This window comes from Hippopotamus amphibius, chromosome 6 (assembly GCF_030028045.1).
Source record: "Hippopotamus amphibius kiboko isolate mHipAmp2 chromosome 6, mHipAmp2.hap2, whole genome shotgun sequence".
Classification (NCBI taxonomy): Eukaryota; Metazoa; Chordata; class Mammalia; order Artiodactyla; family Hippopotamidae; genus Hippopotamus; species Hippopotamus amphibius.
In genome coordinates this window covers 101,334,136-101,351,131 of record NC_080191.1, presented here as the reverse complement: position 1 = coordinate 101,351,131, position 16,996 = coordinate 101,334,136, and the positions used below count along the sequence as shown (strand labels likewise).

At 44.7% G+C, this 16,996-nt stretch overlaps 1 protein-coding gene across 10 annotated transcripts in view; it reads left to right on the top strand.

Moving 5' to 3' along the window:
* NEK11 (NIMA related kinase 11) overlaps positions 1-16,996 on the top strand; it is a 246,032-nt gene that overhangs the window by 100,936 nt on the left and 128,100 nt on the right. For 9 of the 10 annotated variants that reach the window (XM_057737901.1, XM_057737900.1, XM_057737893.1 and 6 more), the window contains 4 exons: positions 3,370-3,455; positions 5,798-5,917; positions 7,937-8,030; positions 12,530-12,644. In XM_057737901.1, the coding sequence (XP_057593884.1) occupies positions 3,370-3,455; positions 5,798-5,917; positions 7,937-8,030; positions 12,530-12,644 (415 nt within the window). The remainder of the gene's footprint in view (positions 1-3,369; positions 3,456-5,797; positions 5,918-7,936; positions 8,031-12,529; positions 12,645-16,996) is intronic. The other variant, XM_057737898.1, reaches the window with a different exon arrangement.

The following is a 16,996-nucleotide window of genomic DNA, read 5'->3' as shown; positions in this document are numbered from 1 at the left end:
TTATAGGCTTTTACTATACAAATCCCTCAGGCAGATTTCCTTTAATTTTATGAATAGTTTTAAGTGGACCTGCGGATCAGTCATTCACCTTCACAACGGGCACACCTTTTCATCAGCTTCCAGTTCTCGGCCCACAGGAAACGAGGGTGCTGACTTGATGTGCACTCATTGGTTGAGCGCCTGGCACTGTGCAGACACTGGGTGGGGCGGGTGTGAGGGGTGCCAAAATGGCGGGAACAGATATGGCTCCTGTCCTTTTGAAGTTTGACTGCTAGTAAGAGGACCCAATAACCAAGAAAAAGTAAGCAAGTAGATAAAATAATTGTAAACAATCAGAAGCACTAGGAAGAAAGAAAACAGGATGCTGTGAAATAAGGGAAGGGAAGGGCTTTGGTGGTCAGAGAAGGAGCAGGTGACATTGCGACACCAGTGAGGAGGTGAAAAGCAGTGCCCTACAAAGAGCCTGAGGGAGAGTGTTGGGATCACAGGGAGTGGGTGGTACAAAACTCTGACTTAGGTGACGTGCCCTGGAGGGGAAGCCCTAAAGATGTGGGATAAGCAGGACAGGGGGAGGTGGTGGGAGCTCCCTGGTGCTGTCAGCTCTGGAAGGGTATACCTGTCCACTTGCCTGAGGGCAGACCTCTGAAAAGAGCCTGGCTGTTGGGATCAAAACCACAGTGAAGGGTGTGAGCAAGCAAACAAACAAACAAAAGAGTCAAAGGCATCCAATAGATCCCTGGGCACTAGGGTGAGACAAGTGAGGCATTTTCCCTGGTACAAAATTAAAGGGGACTCCAAAAAATTGGTAATCGAGATAAATAATGTTGTAATGCAATTCTTTAAAAAAAAAATCCAAAGTAATGCTTAAAAAAAGTCCATAGTAACAAAATATCAAAAGTTTGAGGACAGGATCCAACAGGGCTAGGATTAAAGTGGAGCTAAAACCAAGTAGGACCCTGCAGTGCCTTCCTGTGTATGCAGGTCCCTCCATGTCCACCGTTTCCTGTTTGTAGAAAAGGGCTTTAGTTTCCTAGGCTTTCCCTGCATTCCAAAAAGCAGACTGGAGCAGTTACTAATTAGAGAAGTGAGGGAATGCAGAAAGAAAAGAAAAGCAGTCAAGCAAGAAAAGTAATGACAGCCTAAACAATAGTTCCGTGATAAAAGAGTCCTAGTTCCTCCCCAAGGGATATACATAATAACCTAGTGCATATGTAACCAGGAAGAGCTAAATCAGACTCCATGTTGGATCTGTTTCTTGGACTATAACCTTTGCTTTTTGTTGCTTTTATTATAATCATACATGATAGCCTGCCTCAGGGAACACTGCCCCTCTGCCTGAATGTTAAAGTAAAGTGCCTCTGTTTGACTCACAAGGCAGACAGTCTGCCCTGCCCACCTGTGTGAATGGCTGAAATTAACATATCCCCTCACGGAGGCTCGTCATTCCCTGAGATCTTTTGCAAGACTGATGGCCCTTTCACTTGACTTCCTCACCACCTCTCCCTCTCTAATTCTGTAAAACAAACTGGCATACGGACCCCAATAAGATGGTTTTTTCAGAGACACTAGTCTGCCATCTCTGTCTACCTTCTTTCCAAATAAAGTCACATTCCTTGCCTCAGCACCTCGTGTCCGATTCATTGGCCTATCGTGCGGTGAGCAGAGTGAGCTTGGACTCAGTAACGCATACATTTGGGTTGTTTTGCAAAAACTAAAACCCCTGTCCAGGTGGTGGCTGTATGAGGACAATCAGCATGTAGACCCCAGACTGGTTGGAACCAGAGGTTGGTGATTAAGATTCCCAAAACACCACCCTGTTACCTCACCACCAACCAATCTGAAGAAAGTCCATGGGCTGCAACCCTAACTCCAAATGTTGCCTTTAAAAACCCTTCCCTGAAAGCTATCAGGGGGTTCGGGTCTTTTGAACATTAGCTGTACATTCTCCTTGCTTGGCACCCTGCAGTAAATGCTGTCCTTGCCTTCCCCACAACCTGGTATCAGTAAATTGGCTTTGCTGATGAGTGGACCTAAGTTCAGCTTGGTAAGAAAGCGAGGTGAAATGGTGCAATTTAGGACTGGGTCTTGTTGCTTTTTAAACTTTTGGTATTGTATTCTCCAAGGCTTTTTGTCATTAATGTTGTTTTTTTTTTAATAATACTGCATTAAAATAGTATTTATCGGACTTCCTAGGTGGCGCAGTGGTAAAGAATCCGCCTGCCAAGAGGAGACATGGGTTCGAGCCCTGCCCTGGGAAGATTCCACATGCCACAGAGCAACTAAGCCCGTGCGCCATAAAAAAAAAAAAAAATAGTATTTATCTTGGTTAGTTAGTTTTTTGTGCCCCTTACATTTGCACCTGTGGTGAGTGCCTTGCTTGTGGCACCCTAGTCCTGGCGCTGGTGATGCTGAAACTCAGCCTCTCTGCACTGGTGCTGAATTGAATCTTGGAGACAAAGTTTTGGGTGAAGTAGAAAAGAATAACATTATTGCTTTGTCAGGCAAAGGGGTACACAGAGGACTGGTGCCTTCAAAACTGTGTATTCCAGCCCAGGGGGATTTGGTGAGGAGTTTTAAAGCAATAGTTCAAGGGTGGGGAGGGGCCTTACTGATAAGGATCAGGGTGTGTGCAGGGCCTGCACTCCTTTAATCTGGCCTCAGGTAGTCTCATGATGAGCTTCTGTGCTTCTTGAGGTTATGGAACTGTGACCTTTTCTCCAGAATGAAGAATGCTTCATCAAGTAGTTAACATCTTCCATTTATTAGGGGTTTTCGTTCTGCTGAAGAGCTCAAAGACATTGTTATGTGTCCCTTGAGGGGGAACCAGGACCTGCCCCAAGACTACCCTATTGTTTCTTAGCTGCTCCTCCCTGGTCTCTGCATCCCCTCCCCTCCCTGATTAGCAACTATTTGAACTTGCCTGTTGGAACTCAGGGAAGGTCATGGAGGCTGAATGAAGCCTATTTCCTACAAACAAGAAACAGCGACACAGAAAGGCTTCCGTGCCCAGGAGCCCCACAGGGTCCTCCTCGGTTTCACTGGGAGTGGAGACATCATCTGTTACAGGCCCTGAGGTGGGAGAGAGCTGTGTGTTCTTGGAGCTGAGGGAAGGCCTCCCTGTGGCTGGGTGACCAAGAGCGAGAGAGCAGGCAGAGCAGGATGAGAGGTGGGCAGGAGCCTGACCGCACAGGAGCTGCTGTTTAATGTTTTAAATCCTTCACAGAAGAAAAAATGTTACCAGTGGGTTTGATTTCAAGCCTTAGACATGGTCAATAGTACTACACATCAGAAAAGGCCCCCAGTCATTTTATGTCTCTTCATCCCTGATGAGGAGTCCTTAAGGTGTGTTACAGCTGTTCTTTTTTTCAGCACCTGATGTGCGGATATTCAGAAATGACCCTGAAAGACAAGAATTTGAATTGTCAAAAGGAGGCAGCTTATATAATTAATGCTATGTAAGTAATTGCTTTGTTTTTATAAAAGCCCATTGAGTGTAAATGTTATATGCATTTGTCTTAAAAAATCTATTAGTGCTAAGCTGACTGCATGGAGTATCCTAGAATTCACTTTGTCTCGCCAAGAAATTAAGGAGCTTCAATAACATGACGTTCCAAAGCCCTTCACCCCAGGTGGTAGCAAATTGAAATTATAAAAGTTTAAACCTCTGCACAGCTTACAGATCTGCAGGGTAGCTCTGCAGTTGCATTGTAAGTATATAGAGAAATTCATCTCTCAAACGTTTAGTGATATTTATGCTAATGAACATTCAGATTAAGCAGAAATGGCTTTCACATGTTTGTTTAACAGGAAGTGGCAGAGTATTGGAAAGTTGACATTGTAGAGTCCTGGGACAATTGAAAATAAGCCAAAATTTACTTTCTTGAGATGGACATAAGAACTAGAGAATGTATGTTTCACAAAGAGCCATAATTCTTTCTTGGTCTCATTTCTCTCTCCTACCTCATTCAAAATTTCCATGCCAGAACTTACAAGAGCCTGGAATACTAGGTTACGTCAGAACAGCCACGTGCAGCTGTGCAGGCTATGTATTGCATAACTCCAGGGGACACCACTGATAAGACCAAATCTATAATTTTGCTGAAGGAACTCTAATTTTGTCAGGACCCGGTGAAAATGACAGTCCCTCCCAGAGCTGTGCAAAGCAGGGAGTGAGAACCATAGCCCTCATCAGCTTGATCTTCAAGGCCAAGTTATACAAATATGCTTCTCTAACCCCCAGTCCAGTGGTTTCACTACTGTGCTATGTTTGTTTTCCATCTCCACTTTCAAACTGAGGGAACTGGTCCATTGAAGGTATTCAGTCTCTGTTTAATGCATGATCTCCAGTTAAAATATCCTGTTCCTCAGAAGAAAAATCTTTAGGCATCGTTCTTGTAACCAAGTTCTCTGGGGTTACTACCTATTTTTTCAAGAATGCCTGGAACTTCTCATTTTATTTTATTAACAAGATATGTGAGAGTAGTAGATATCTTATTTTTAAAATATGGGACAAACTTTAGCTATCATTTTGCACTGCAATTGTGAAACAGTTTGCCTGACTGTGCTTTCAATTACAGTGTGCTCAAATCCAATTCTTTGCGTGGTCTTTCACGTTATGAGATATTGATTTCAAATCGTCACTGCTATTTTCAAGATATATGACTCTGTTTTGAGGGGCTCTATTTGGTCTTACAAGGCATGTGCGCTCCTGAAAACCGCATGGCCCATGGAGGCTCTGGTCTGCACTGTATTCCAGAGGGATGAGAACTGCCTACAGTGGTCGTTACAATTTCCTCAGAGTGTTTCTCAAGGAGGGAGTTGAGTGCAAAAGGCATTCCACTATTGGGCCCTAACCAAGCCAGGCACAGAAGCAAATGCCATGAGAATGTGGTTGCAGACCTTTCGATACATGATTAATATCAGCACATTTCTGTAACTGAAGAAAGAGGCTCTTGAATAACATTTTCAGGGATCATGACCATATGATTTGCTCTGTTATAAGCTCTTTAAATGAATTAACTCATTTAAACTCACAACAACCCTATTAAGTAAGTACTATTATTATTTAAATGATCATAGAGAGGTGAAGTTACTTGCCCCAAGGCATATAGCATATAGCCTGGGAGCTAGGATTTGAACCTAGAGAATGTTCTTAACCGTGCAGTTAATCACTATGCCACGCTGCCATGAAACTCCCTACGAATGAAGCCCAGAGATAAGGCGCATTCAGCAACATTTAGACAGTATAATACTACCATTTGGGGATACTGTTATGTGTCAGGTACTGTATGTACATTACCTCATATAACACGCATGAGAGCCCAGTCTTTATGGATGAGAAAACTGACGTTCAGACAGGTTAACTTGCCCAAGGCTACAGAACTAATGAGTAGTAGAGATGGGATTCAAACTCTGCCTAAATTTCAAAATTGTGTCCTACCCGCATGGTTGAATTAGTCTGTTTACCCCTTAATGGAGTAAATAGTCTATTTACTCATTAATGGCCAAGATCCTAATTTGTCTTACACTATGAAAACCAGTCACAGGCAACAAAATGAGCAGAAATTTGGAAAGTACGTAATTTGCTTTTAAACAAAAATCTAATTTGAAAAATATTGCCAATTAACCACAGTCCTGCTTGGCTAATTACCTACCCAGAGTTTATTAGTTTTTGCTTGGCATGTCTCGAGATGCTTTTCTCTTCTCAGTAGCGTAATGATACTTCTGTGAAATACTTGTTTAATTTTTCTGAGCATGTTTGGGATGGGTTGCATGTGAGAATTTCTATTATCTATAGGCAAAAAAAGATCCACCTACAGACCCTGCGGGCGCTGTCTGAGGTGCAGAAGATGACACCGCGAGAGAAGATGCGGCTGAGGAAAGTCCAGGCAGCTGATGAGGAGGCCGAGAAGCTGAAGTGAGTGACCTTCCCTCAGTGCCCTGGGCCGCCTCCCAGGGCTCTAGAGGAATTCGCTGAAGAAAAGAAAAAACCACAACAAGAAATCAAAATGCACATTCCCATTGGATATTTATCAGTTTATTCATTCACTCATTCCCTCAAAAGATGGTTATCGAGCTGTAGGTGGTTATTGGATGCCAGGCAACTATTAATATCAGGCTTTCAGTCTGGTGTGGAAAGAAGGATTGAATATCAGGGAGGTTATTAGGAATGAAAATACGAGTCAGCTTCCAGACGAAGCTTCCTTGTTGCTGACACCTTGAGAGGGTGGTGAGATGGCCTCACTGTTCTGTCCACACTCCCCAGGTGTTTGCCAGAGCCCTCGCTGCTCTGCAGGGAGAAGAGTGTACTTGCAGGAAGTTGCTGGCCCTAGAAAGGAGACTGGAAACAAGTGAAGCTCTTCTCAGTCTGTGCCCAGGGCAGTGCTGCTGGTGTAAGAGATCACTAGTGTTTAGAGTTTACACATGAAAAGGGGGTTCCAAAGAGCCCCAGGCTCCCAATTTCTCAAAGACTGATTTTTCAGTAGTTATGTGACCCAATTTCCTAATTTTTCTTCTTTCTTCCGCTGCCAATTTTTTGGTGACTTAGAAGCCCCAACCAGGAACTAGAGAGACAAAAAAAGACCTGAAACTCAAATCTGTCTATTTTGTGACCTAGTTAATGTATCTGAAAAATGATTCGAGGTGTCCTTGTACTTACAGAGAGTATCATGATGGACCAAGTAAGGACCTGAGAGACAATTTTCCCTTAACACACGTTTGCTTTAATAAATGTGGGAAAAGATTTCTGTCGAAGTGCTTCATGGGTAGTGTGTGCTGGTGAATGTTTTACAGCCCCCTCTGGGCTTGTGGGGACTGGAGGAGTAGCTACTAATTTGTTCGCTGATTCTGTGTTGTAAATACTCCCACGATGACCACTTTCAAGGTGCCAATGTGATTTCATTCAGTGTTCAGTTGGAAGATATGTACAACCAGTACACCACTAAGTGTGGACTTTGCTGAAAAAATATATTCACGAAAGTTGTTTGAACTGTTGCATCAACTCATAGTCTCAGATCTATTTCTAATATCTCAGGAATGGTGATATTTCCAGGGTATCATGGTTCATGTCATTGGTTGAGGGTGAAAAGAAAATTGAATCTCCAACAGGCAATTTAATAACTTGGACATTACAAATTATTTTTCAGATTAAAACTGTTTTTAATATGCAAAAATGTCATAGATCTTCCTCATGACATTTAATATTTTTGTTATTAAAGGTAGTGGTTTTTCAATAAAATTTGTTCTTGATTTTATGAATGAATTGCATCGGAGTTGTTTTGATTATTGCTTCTAGGATTTGAGAAAGGTCATGTGTTTTAGCTAGAAAACAACTTCATTGTCATGAGGGTTATAATGTACCCACTTTATAGACATGAAAATTTGACTACAGGGATGTTCAGTGATTTTTCAGGAAATATAAGTATAAATTAGCACACGAGTAATCACAAGAACTCAAATCTTTCCTCCAGTTTAGTAGCAGGTCTACTAAACCCAACTCTCCTGTTGTAGAGGAAACAGAAAATGTCTGAGAAAAATTCCCCTTCACAGTGGCTCTTATATTCTTTTCCATAAATTCTTTGAAATGCAGGTCTGTTTTCCAAGTCTACGGGTTTGTTACCTAGTTATTGCTATGTGTTGGGCTCTCTACCGAGCATGGGAGACACACCCCTGTCAGCACAGGCCTAGCGCACACAGGGATGGCACCTCCCTCCTCCGCTGAGTCCTGGCTTCTGAGGGTGAGCAGGGAGCCGGCATCCTGCGTGCTTTAGAGGATCTAGTGGGGGCTGCACCGCGCTCACTGGATCAGGGAAGAGACTGCAGGCCTGGCTTCCCGACACCCCAGTCTGCCTGTTGAAACAGGGATCACACTTACTTGTGTAAGGGAGATGTGGTTTTAGCAAACTGCAACTCTTTTTTCTCTGTTCACTTTATGCAGAAAGCTTGTGGAAGAAAAATATGAAGAAAACAACAAACGAATGCAAGAGCTGAGATCTCGAAACTTCCAGCAGCTGACAGTGGATGTGCTCCACGTGAGTGTGCTTCTGTTTTAAATTTTACAAAGTGTGCTTCTGTTTTAAATTTTACAAAAGACCTTTTCTTGCCTCAGATTCTTCAGATTCATGGGGCCAGTTGGGTAGGAAAAGGGACAGGGTAGGGAAAAACAGCATCCAGACCAACGTTGCCCAATTGCAGGATGCACTGGGATTTGTCTTCGGATGTAGGCCCACAGGTCGTGATGACGCTAACTCAGAGCGGCTGCAGCGAGTGCCCGCTGTGTAAGGATGGCTTAATCAGCACTGAGTGAACAACTGGGGAGTTAAACATATGACTCTGCAGAACAAATGTGCGTCTAGCTAATTTTGAATTTCAGCCATGCTATTGTTGCTTTACTTCTTTAGTCCATTGTTGTTCTCCTGTCTTATTTTTCATTCTTTCCCTCTTTATTTTCTGTCTCCCATCCGTGTCATCATGCGTTGTGTTAATAACCCCGTTCAAACTTTGGGGATTTACCCCAGATATCCGGCAATAAATGGGCTTGCAGAGTCACATGATGTGCACCCCAGATTCGTGTCCTCTGCATCCCATGCCCTTGAATAGCAGGTATGATCCTCTGATGGTTAAAACTGTCTTCACTGGCCTTGGTGTGGGCTTTCATACTTGAGGTAGTCTTTCTTCAGGGTTGTATTTGGATAATAGACATCAACACTAACCTCCTAGCTCTTTTGATAAAAGCAACTTGGGAAGAAGTCATTTTTATGGAGAACTTTATTGCCTCAAATCCTGGTTATTTGTTCTTTGGCAATCCCTGCAGCTGAGGGAGATTCCTTTCGCAGGAAGAACCAAGCCCCCCGAGGCTGTGGGGATGATCCCTGAGGTCTGGGGACACTCATTCTACTGTAGCTCAGTAATCCCAGAGCTCTGCACCCTGGGATGTGCGGGAGACCCTGGCAGAGCTCACTCACAGACAAGGCAGAGCCTGGGAACCTTGTTTTCTGCCTCCCTCTGACTGGATCCACCTTTCTCGACTACTTAGCGGTTGTCAGTGCTTTAGAGTTCTGAAAACCCAAAGCTGGAACAGATGGGGTCCCAGCCTTCTCTGACATTAAAGGCCCATTGGACCCTTTAGCAGAGGGTGAGGGGGTGCTGGCACTGTTCCACCCCAACCCCCGTTCTCCACTATCTCCCACTCCCAGGGAAGCCGGCCTCAGAGATGTGGGGGAGGGATGGTTCCTGCTCACAGAAGCTGCGAGCGGAGAAATCGCCAGCTGAGGGGCAGCAGTGTTGCACCCCTACTCAAGGAAGGGTCTTGATGCCACCAAGCTCCCTGCAAACACTGAGTGCCCTCCTTCAGCTCCCCAGACACATTCAAGGCCTGGAAATGATGGCTTGTGGAGGCAGACCATCTTCCCCTCAGGACTGAGGCTGCATGTTCCTGCACATCCTCACCAGGAGCCTGGCGTGGCAAGAAGAATTCTGCATTTGTTAATATGTGTAAAATACTTGTTTAATCAGCTGATAGAAACCAGGACTTTTTTCTCTGGAATGCTCAGGTTCCTCTGCTTTTAAGGGATTTTACCCCCAGAGATTGGAAATTGAGAAGTACAGACATGGTAATATTTTGTTTTATAAAGCCTCAATAACTTTATTCTTGACGTTAGCATATGGCAAATAAATATGTCGTTTCAAGTATGATCTTACATTTTAGTGTCTGATAACTTACTTAACTTCTTTGCCTTTCTTCCTTGGCTTTCAAAATAATCATTTTTGTGTTCTTTTTAATTTCTGATATGATTTTTGTTAGTGTGAAGCAACTACACTACATGAGGTCCTGTCCCTCCTATAAATCAGGGCCCTTGGGAGTTCCTAAAGTAACTTAAGATTTTATTAGCTCTATATTATCCTATAGAACACAGGAGTCCAGATCTCGGCCCAGTTCAAATGAGGAAAGTGAGGACTTCACAGAGATTTTTATGAAGTCCCAATTCATAACCTCCACAGTGTCTGCCTAGTTTCTCCCAATTCCGTCTCCATCCATCAGCAGGAAGCAAAGGCAGGAGGGAGGTGCCTGCGGCTGTCTTGGGCAGAGATGGTGGTTCATTTTTTGGTCATCTAAGATTCAGTATCACCAACATCTTTGGTCCTGAGCTTTGCAGAAGCAAATTTCCTAAGTTGCATATTGATGGGGGTAGGAAGTACTCCAGGCAGCCCCTGGCTCTTGAGGAGAAGACCCTCCTCAGGCTGATTCTGTCCAGTGCGGAGGGTCGCTCAGCATCCCAGGTTTCTCATCCTTCTTTGTGCAGTTATGTCAGTCATTTCCTTCTGACCCATCGGTAGCATCCCACTTTCTCTCTTTCAGATGTCACCACCTCTTCAGGAGAACCCTCTTTGACCTCTCAGGTTCACAGTCGACTGGCCCTCCTCCAAATTCTTATGGCTTCTAGCAATGCTTCTCAAACTTCAAAATGCACCTGAATCACCTGTTGGACTTGTTGAAATGCAGATTCTGATTTGGCTGGTCTGGGGTGAAGCCTGGGATGCTGCATTTCTAACAAACTCCCTGGTGATTCTGATGCTGCTAGGCCAGGATCACTATGATTAGTAATAAACATAAACTGGGGTTCTTGAAAGCATCTTCAGATGAAGGAGGATCTAGAAAAGCCATTAAGAATGGACCTTCTTATAACCCCTTTAGGAAAAAAGAGCATTTAATGGGAATGGAAGAGAAGGAGGGGCAGCCTGAGGGAAAGGCGGGGGATGGAGAGAGGAGGCCAGGCAGAGAGGAGGCCAGTCTGATCACATTCATAGGCACCAGAGTGAAGCCAGTGTGATATACTCAGAGAACCAGGGAGGGGGAGCTGACGCTTTGCAGATGGACTGAAGGGCCCAGACATCTCATGGAAAGGCATCAGTGAGCTGGAAAGGATGAAATGTGATGTGAGAAATAAGCTAGATTAATCAGATGCAAGAGGAGAGAGGGAAAGAAGAGGCACACATGCCCTCTTTGCCCGGATGCGCATGTGTGGTTGAATTTCTTCCTCCTCTCGCTGAGGCTCTGTTCTCTAGTCCTCTTCCTTCTGTCTGCCCAGCTGAAGCAAACCTCATTATATTTCAAAAGTAGTGGTAGGAGATAGAATGAAATTTCGGGGAGAGAAAGGCTGGCTGTGTCACCTCTTAAATGTTATAAACATTCTTTGAGGCGTTAGGAGAGTGACTTGCTTTGTTTTTCAGATCCTGACTGACAGGGCCTTTTACTCTGGCAGGCATTTTCTGCTCCGCTGAATTTGGGCTTTGAAATCTTGAAGCGTGGTTGACTGTGGAATCCTATGAGCACCATTTCTTTAAAGGATGGTAGCTTAAAACAGCTAGATACCACAATGCACACGCTAAGCCCAGCCTTTCTTTTATCCTGGGGCGTATGCAGGTGTGATGGTTTCTGTGAAGTGTGTGGCAGATCAGGCCTCCAAATGTGGAATCATCCTAGAGATCAAAGAGCAGATGATTCCCGCTCCTTCTAAAAGTAGCACTGATAACAATTCTGTCTGTTCTCTTCAAAGAGCACTTCAGGAAGGCAAAGTCAATTGAGAGTCCAAATACTTGTTCTCAAATAATTTCTGAAGCACACGCAAACGCATGTTTCCCGCAGTCTCTGTTTTTTGCACCATCAGTGATCCTTTGAAATCTGGAGCCAGTTTCACCTCCTGCAACAATTATATAGTACAAAAAATGGACTTCTTAAAAATATTTTGACTGTATTTCTCCAGATGCCATATCACAGTGTAACACAGCTATGTTTTACTTATTTATTTAAGATTAGTTTGAACTTTCTCCTTTTGGTAAGAAGACACTCTTGGAATAGTTCTCCATGAAAGCCACTTATCAAGGAAAACAGGTCAATTCAGCATTAGCTCTGGGTGGCGAACACACATACACACACACACACACATAGTGATTAGCTGAAATACCTATTGATATATTTGAGAAGTTTAACTTTTATTTTTTTGAAGTGTAAACTCTTTCATGTCACCTCTTAGATCTCTTTCTTTTAGGATGCTGAAATTCATAGAATCACAGAGCTTTTAAAGCTGGAAGAGAACTTGGGCATTATTGAAGTCAGCACCTCTAGTCTTGAGTGAGGACGCTAAGTGGGTCTGGACCAGGGTGAGGTGAGTGTGAGGCCTTGGTGCACGACAGAAGGAGATGCTCTTTCTCAGCTGCGGATCGCTGTAAGTCAGCCCCTCCTTCCGTGTGCGCCCTGGGCATCCCGCCCGTCTCAGCCTCACTGTGACCCTGACACTCAGGCTTAGGGAGGTTACATGCTTTGCCTAAGGTCACCTGCTGAGTTAATTCAGGACTGTTTCTCTCATCCCAAGCTGCCTTCTTGAGATTTGAAAATGTCATCATGTTTAAGGGAGAGGGTTGGGTAGGCTTTTGTTTCTCAATCGTCTTCTAAACAAGAATGTTGTTTCATTTGTGGTAAAGCTGTTTCCTCCAGTCAGCTTCTCATGAGTTGTTCATTACCTTTCGCAAGGAGTTTGACGACCCAGCATCAGAGAACCTGCCTGAGCCTCAGCCCGTTCCTTCCCTGGACCTCGGCACACTCGGGTCAAGTGTACAGGACACTGTAGCTGACCTTGGAGATCACGGTATGAGTTTGCACCAGTGTTCAGAGGCTGCTCTTGGATGACGTGTGCATTGGTGAGGCTGACTCTCGGTGGGCCTGGCCAGCCTCCGTGAGAAGCCTGGGTGTATGTGGCCACCTCCTGTCAGTTTGCCAGAGCTGGGCTGTGATGGTGAAAAGCAGAGAAGCCGAGGGCTTTATCCATCCTCTCCTGTCTTCTTTGTCATAGTGAAGATGAGCTGGAAACTCACGCTGGACGAGGTACCTCCCCTTCTGCATGGGTTAAACAGCATCACCACTAACCTGTGTAAGACTGTGAATGCTGGGAAGTACTGGTTCCCTCAGTAAGTGGCATCCCTGGCCCTCATGAACCAGAAAAAAAGTGCTCAGAGCTGTCAGCCAAACTGGGGAGAAATGTTGTAGCCTAATGGTGAAAAGCATGAGTTTTAGGGTAAAAGAGCTGGCCCTGTCAGGGAAGCCCCTGGCAACAATCTGTTTAGGTCTCAGTTTCCTTAACCACGAAACAAGAATAAAACAAATGAGCTGAGGCCTGTGACGTGCTCTCAGCCCCATGCCCAGCACATGGTAAAAGCCAGAGAGAGGGAAGCAGTTCATGAGCCCGAGGGGAAGGGCTGGGAACGTGGGGCCTCGCAGTCCTGTACCCTCTCCCCAGGGCCGTGGACAAGTGCCCGGAACATCGCAGGCACTCAGCGAACATTCCTTAGTGAATGGATGTGTGGGTGAATGATTTGTTATCTGGACCTCTGAGAAGCAGATGCCAAGATGAGACTAAAAGTGCAAGGATGTTATTAGGGGAAATGTCTGCATAAAAGGAGTTAGGAAAGGAGCTGGGAAAGGCTGAGAGAACTGGCAGACCAGGAGCCTCAGCTGTCAGGGGCCTCAGTATCCCTGCTGCGATGGCCCTGGGGCGGGGGTGGGGGGAGTGGTAGCCTCACGCTCCTGTGGTTGAAGGTCTCGAGGTGCATCCTTGTGGCTGCAACTCTCTTTGGCAGTAGCTGAGTTCTCTTTCCAAAGAATGGAGGTCGTGAGACTTGGATTGGCTGGTCATCTCAGCCCAAATTTGCATTTGATGTCTTCCTGATGGAGCTGTTGGAGCTTGTGCTGTCTCCTTCAGCTATGGGGAGACTACAACCTGAAGCTCTTCAGGTTGCCATTTGCCAACTTTTGAAATGGTGTTTTGGAAGCCACCTGGTAACGGGTTTTATTGGCAGACAAATATGTGTACAGATGCATTTGCGTCTAGATTCTTTTCATGTATTTCTTTAATACATTATTTGTTATTTTCCAAAGGTAAAATTTGGAAGTGTAGAACTATTCCCTGGGCCTTTTTTCCAAGACTATAAAACCAAGGGTTAGGCAGGCCATTGAGTGGCACTGATACAGACGGCCTGTGTGCCGCTGGAGGGCCATCACCAGCTAGAAAGAGGAAGCCCCAAGACATGGTGTTGAGTGGCTGGTCTAGGATCAAGAGGCCTGGGCCCAGCCTCTGGATTTCAGATAGGAAAGTGTACTTACTACTCATTTCACAGACGAGAAGGCAAAGACAGTAAGAAGTTTGCTCAGGGACTCTAAAGTTCCTGCTTTCTAGTGCAGGTTACTCCTAAGCTAGTGCTAACCAGAGAGCTCCCGGGACTCTCAGGCTGGCATCCTCCTTACCTCGCGCTTGGTCTTCTGTCAGGAGGTTTCAGTGTGGCAGACCATGTGCTGAGTTACCAGCCACACTGGAAATGGGCCAGTCCATTCCTTTGCCCACCTTGTTCCCGACGTAAGGCAACACTGCTTAGATCCCCATTATAAGCTGTGAGAGCCAAAAAACATGTGGTAGTTTTAGTTGTGCCAAATGCCTTGTGAAATACTTTGAACATTCCCCTTATTTTTTCCTCTCTGTAAATTCATGTTTTCTAATTTCTATTCTTTCTTAAATATTAAATTGACAAGGGAGACTATGGAGAACTATGAACATGTAGCCTTGGGGTCGATGATGGGTTGGATGGTGGGCAACTGCAAGATGATTAGTGCCCTCAGCTTAATGGTGAAACTGAGAGAGGAGACTGTAATTCGTTGAACTCTGAAGTAGTTAATTATTTCCCCCGTTCTCTTTGCCTTTTGGAAGATTTGACTCCAAACTCTCAGCACCCAGAGGAAGTTTTTATTTATTTTTTATCTAGCTCGTCTATGTAAAATAAAGTTACACAACCATTTTTTTAGGCTTCTACACCAAATGTTTAATCAGTCTTTGGTGTTGCGTTGGGAAATTCCCTCTGGGATTGAGGGGTGCGTTCCAGAGAAACAAGACAGGGTGAGGCATTATTTACATCTGGTAAGCATTTAGCTGACTAGAGCTGACTTAATCTAGCTGAAGTCATGGATAACCATTATAATCAAATGAGAAAGCATGACTGGAACATGGAAGAAATGATCCTTGTTTAACTCCTTATACGTAATGCTGATGGTTTCTCGCACATTAATTTTTGTCAGGAACTTCATTACACTCTAGCCTTATTTTCAGCAGCTCACAGCTGAGTTTCAGAATAGCATTTCTTGCAAAGCTGGAGTAGGTTGGGACGCGGGGGCCCAGACGCACCCAGAGCATGGCTCTCGTGATGTGGAGGCTGCACTGGTGTCGGTCTCGGCTGCCCACCCAGAGCCTGACCAGCTGTCACTTGATTTCCTTTTAAGCCACTCCTTGGCGAGTCCTGAGCCCCCTCGCTGTGCTCAGAGAAAGGTGGGACCTCAGGGGGTCGTACTCTGCTTGCCCATAGGAAGCCCTCATGCCCTTTCAGTTGTGGGCTGACCTATGACTTATGGTGCCATCTCTTTCCTTTCAATGTCTAAGTGGAAATAAGGTGATTTGAACTCAGACAATGATGTATTTTTGTTGTTTTAATTAAAAAAAAAGAAAATGTTTACTACTGCAGTTCCACTTCTAGTTACCAAGAGAAATGAAAGCATATCTACAAGAAGATCTAAACACAAATGTTCTTAGCAGTTGTATTAATAGTACCAAAAAGTAGAAACAAGTCAAGTGTCAATCAGCAGGTGAGCGGATACACAAACTTGTAGTTTATCCATACAGTGTAATACTCGGCAGTGAAAAGAAGCAAACTGTCGATACACATAAGTGTGGGTGAATATCAGAACAGGGTGCTGAGCGGAAGAAGTCACAAGCAAAAAAATTTCTATGGGATGATTCCATTTCTGTGAAGATCGGGAACTAGCAGCACTTGTCTCTAGTGATGGAAATGAGGCAGTGGTTGCCTGGGGATCGTGGTGTTGGAAGTTGACTCCAACAAAAGTGCACAAGGAGCCTCTTGTGGTGGTGGTTACGCAGATGTGTATATTTGTCAAAACTTATTGGACACTATACTTTAAATGAGTGCATTTTATTGTCCATAAATTATACCTCAATAAAGTTGATGAATTTAAAAAAAATTGTTAAAATATCCAGAAAAAAAAAGAAAGGAAAAAGAAAACGTGAGAAATGCCTATGAGCCTGCGTTTTAGCCAATAAATAGCTGAGAGACTGCGTGAAGCTGTGGAGCTGAAGGCAGCCAGGCGGTCTTGGGATGTCATTTGGGACACAAAGCCCTTAGTCCAGAAAGTGGTGGTGGGGTTTTCTTCTCATGTCAACCGAGCACCCTTGTTTCCCACAGGAGTGCTAATAGCCTGGGGTCTTCTCTCTGGAGGCGAGCGCACGAGGGGCTGAGACCTCTTGGCTCCTCTCCCAGGCTTGTTGCTGGCAGGGCTCACATGGGTGTGGTTGGGGGCTGTACCAGAAGGTCTAAGAGGACCCCAGACCCAGGACCCGCAAAAGCAGCCTGAGCCTAATGGAACAGAACGTGACAGCCCAGGATCCAAACCACCTGAGACAGAGACACTGATGGGGCTGCCTGGCTTGTCAGCCCTGAGAAGAGATGGCCACATGCAAGTTTCCAGATGCCCCACCACTTCCAGAGCTCTAACTGTCTTAGAGACTTGACTGGTGAATATAAAGTGATGGTGGTTCTGTGTCGTGTTTGTCATGGATTCTGCTGAGTTACATTTGTGTTTCCCACTGACTCTCACATTTACTCCAGGAATAGGCCCCTGTAGTCACTCCCTAATTTTCCAAGCTCTAGAGCATAATTGGAATGAATCTAATATCAAGTGAAGATGTGCTGATTCCCCACCCAGGGGCATATTTAATAATTCAGAGTGCTGCTTCTACGTGATAAGCTGGGTAGGTACCTCAGGCTGAAATTTGAAAAATTGAAGTGGATGCAAAATAACACCTGCCCCATCAGCTACTTCACCATTGTGTCCTAAGCGGGCATAATAGAAATAAGAGGAAACTCAGTCCTCAGAACATCCGTTATT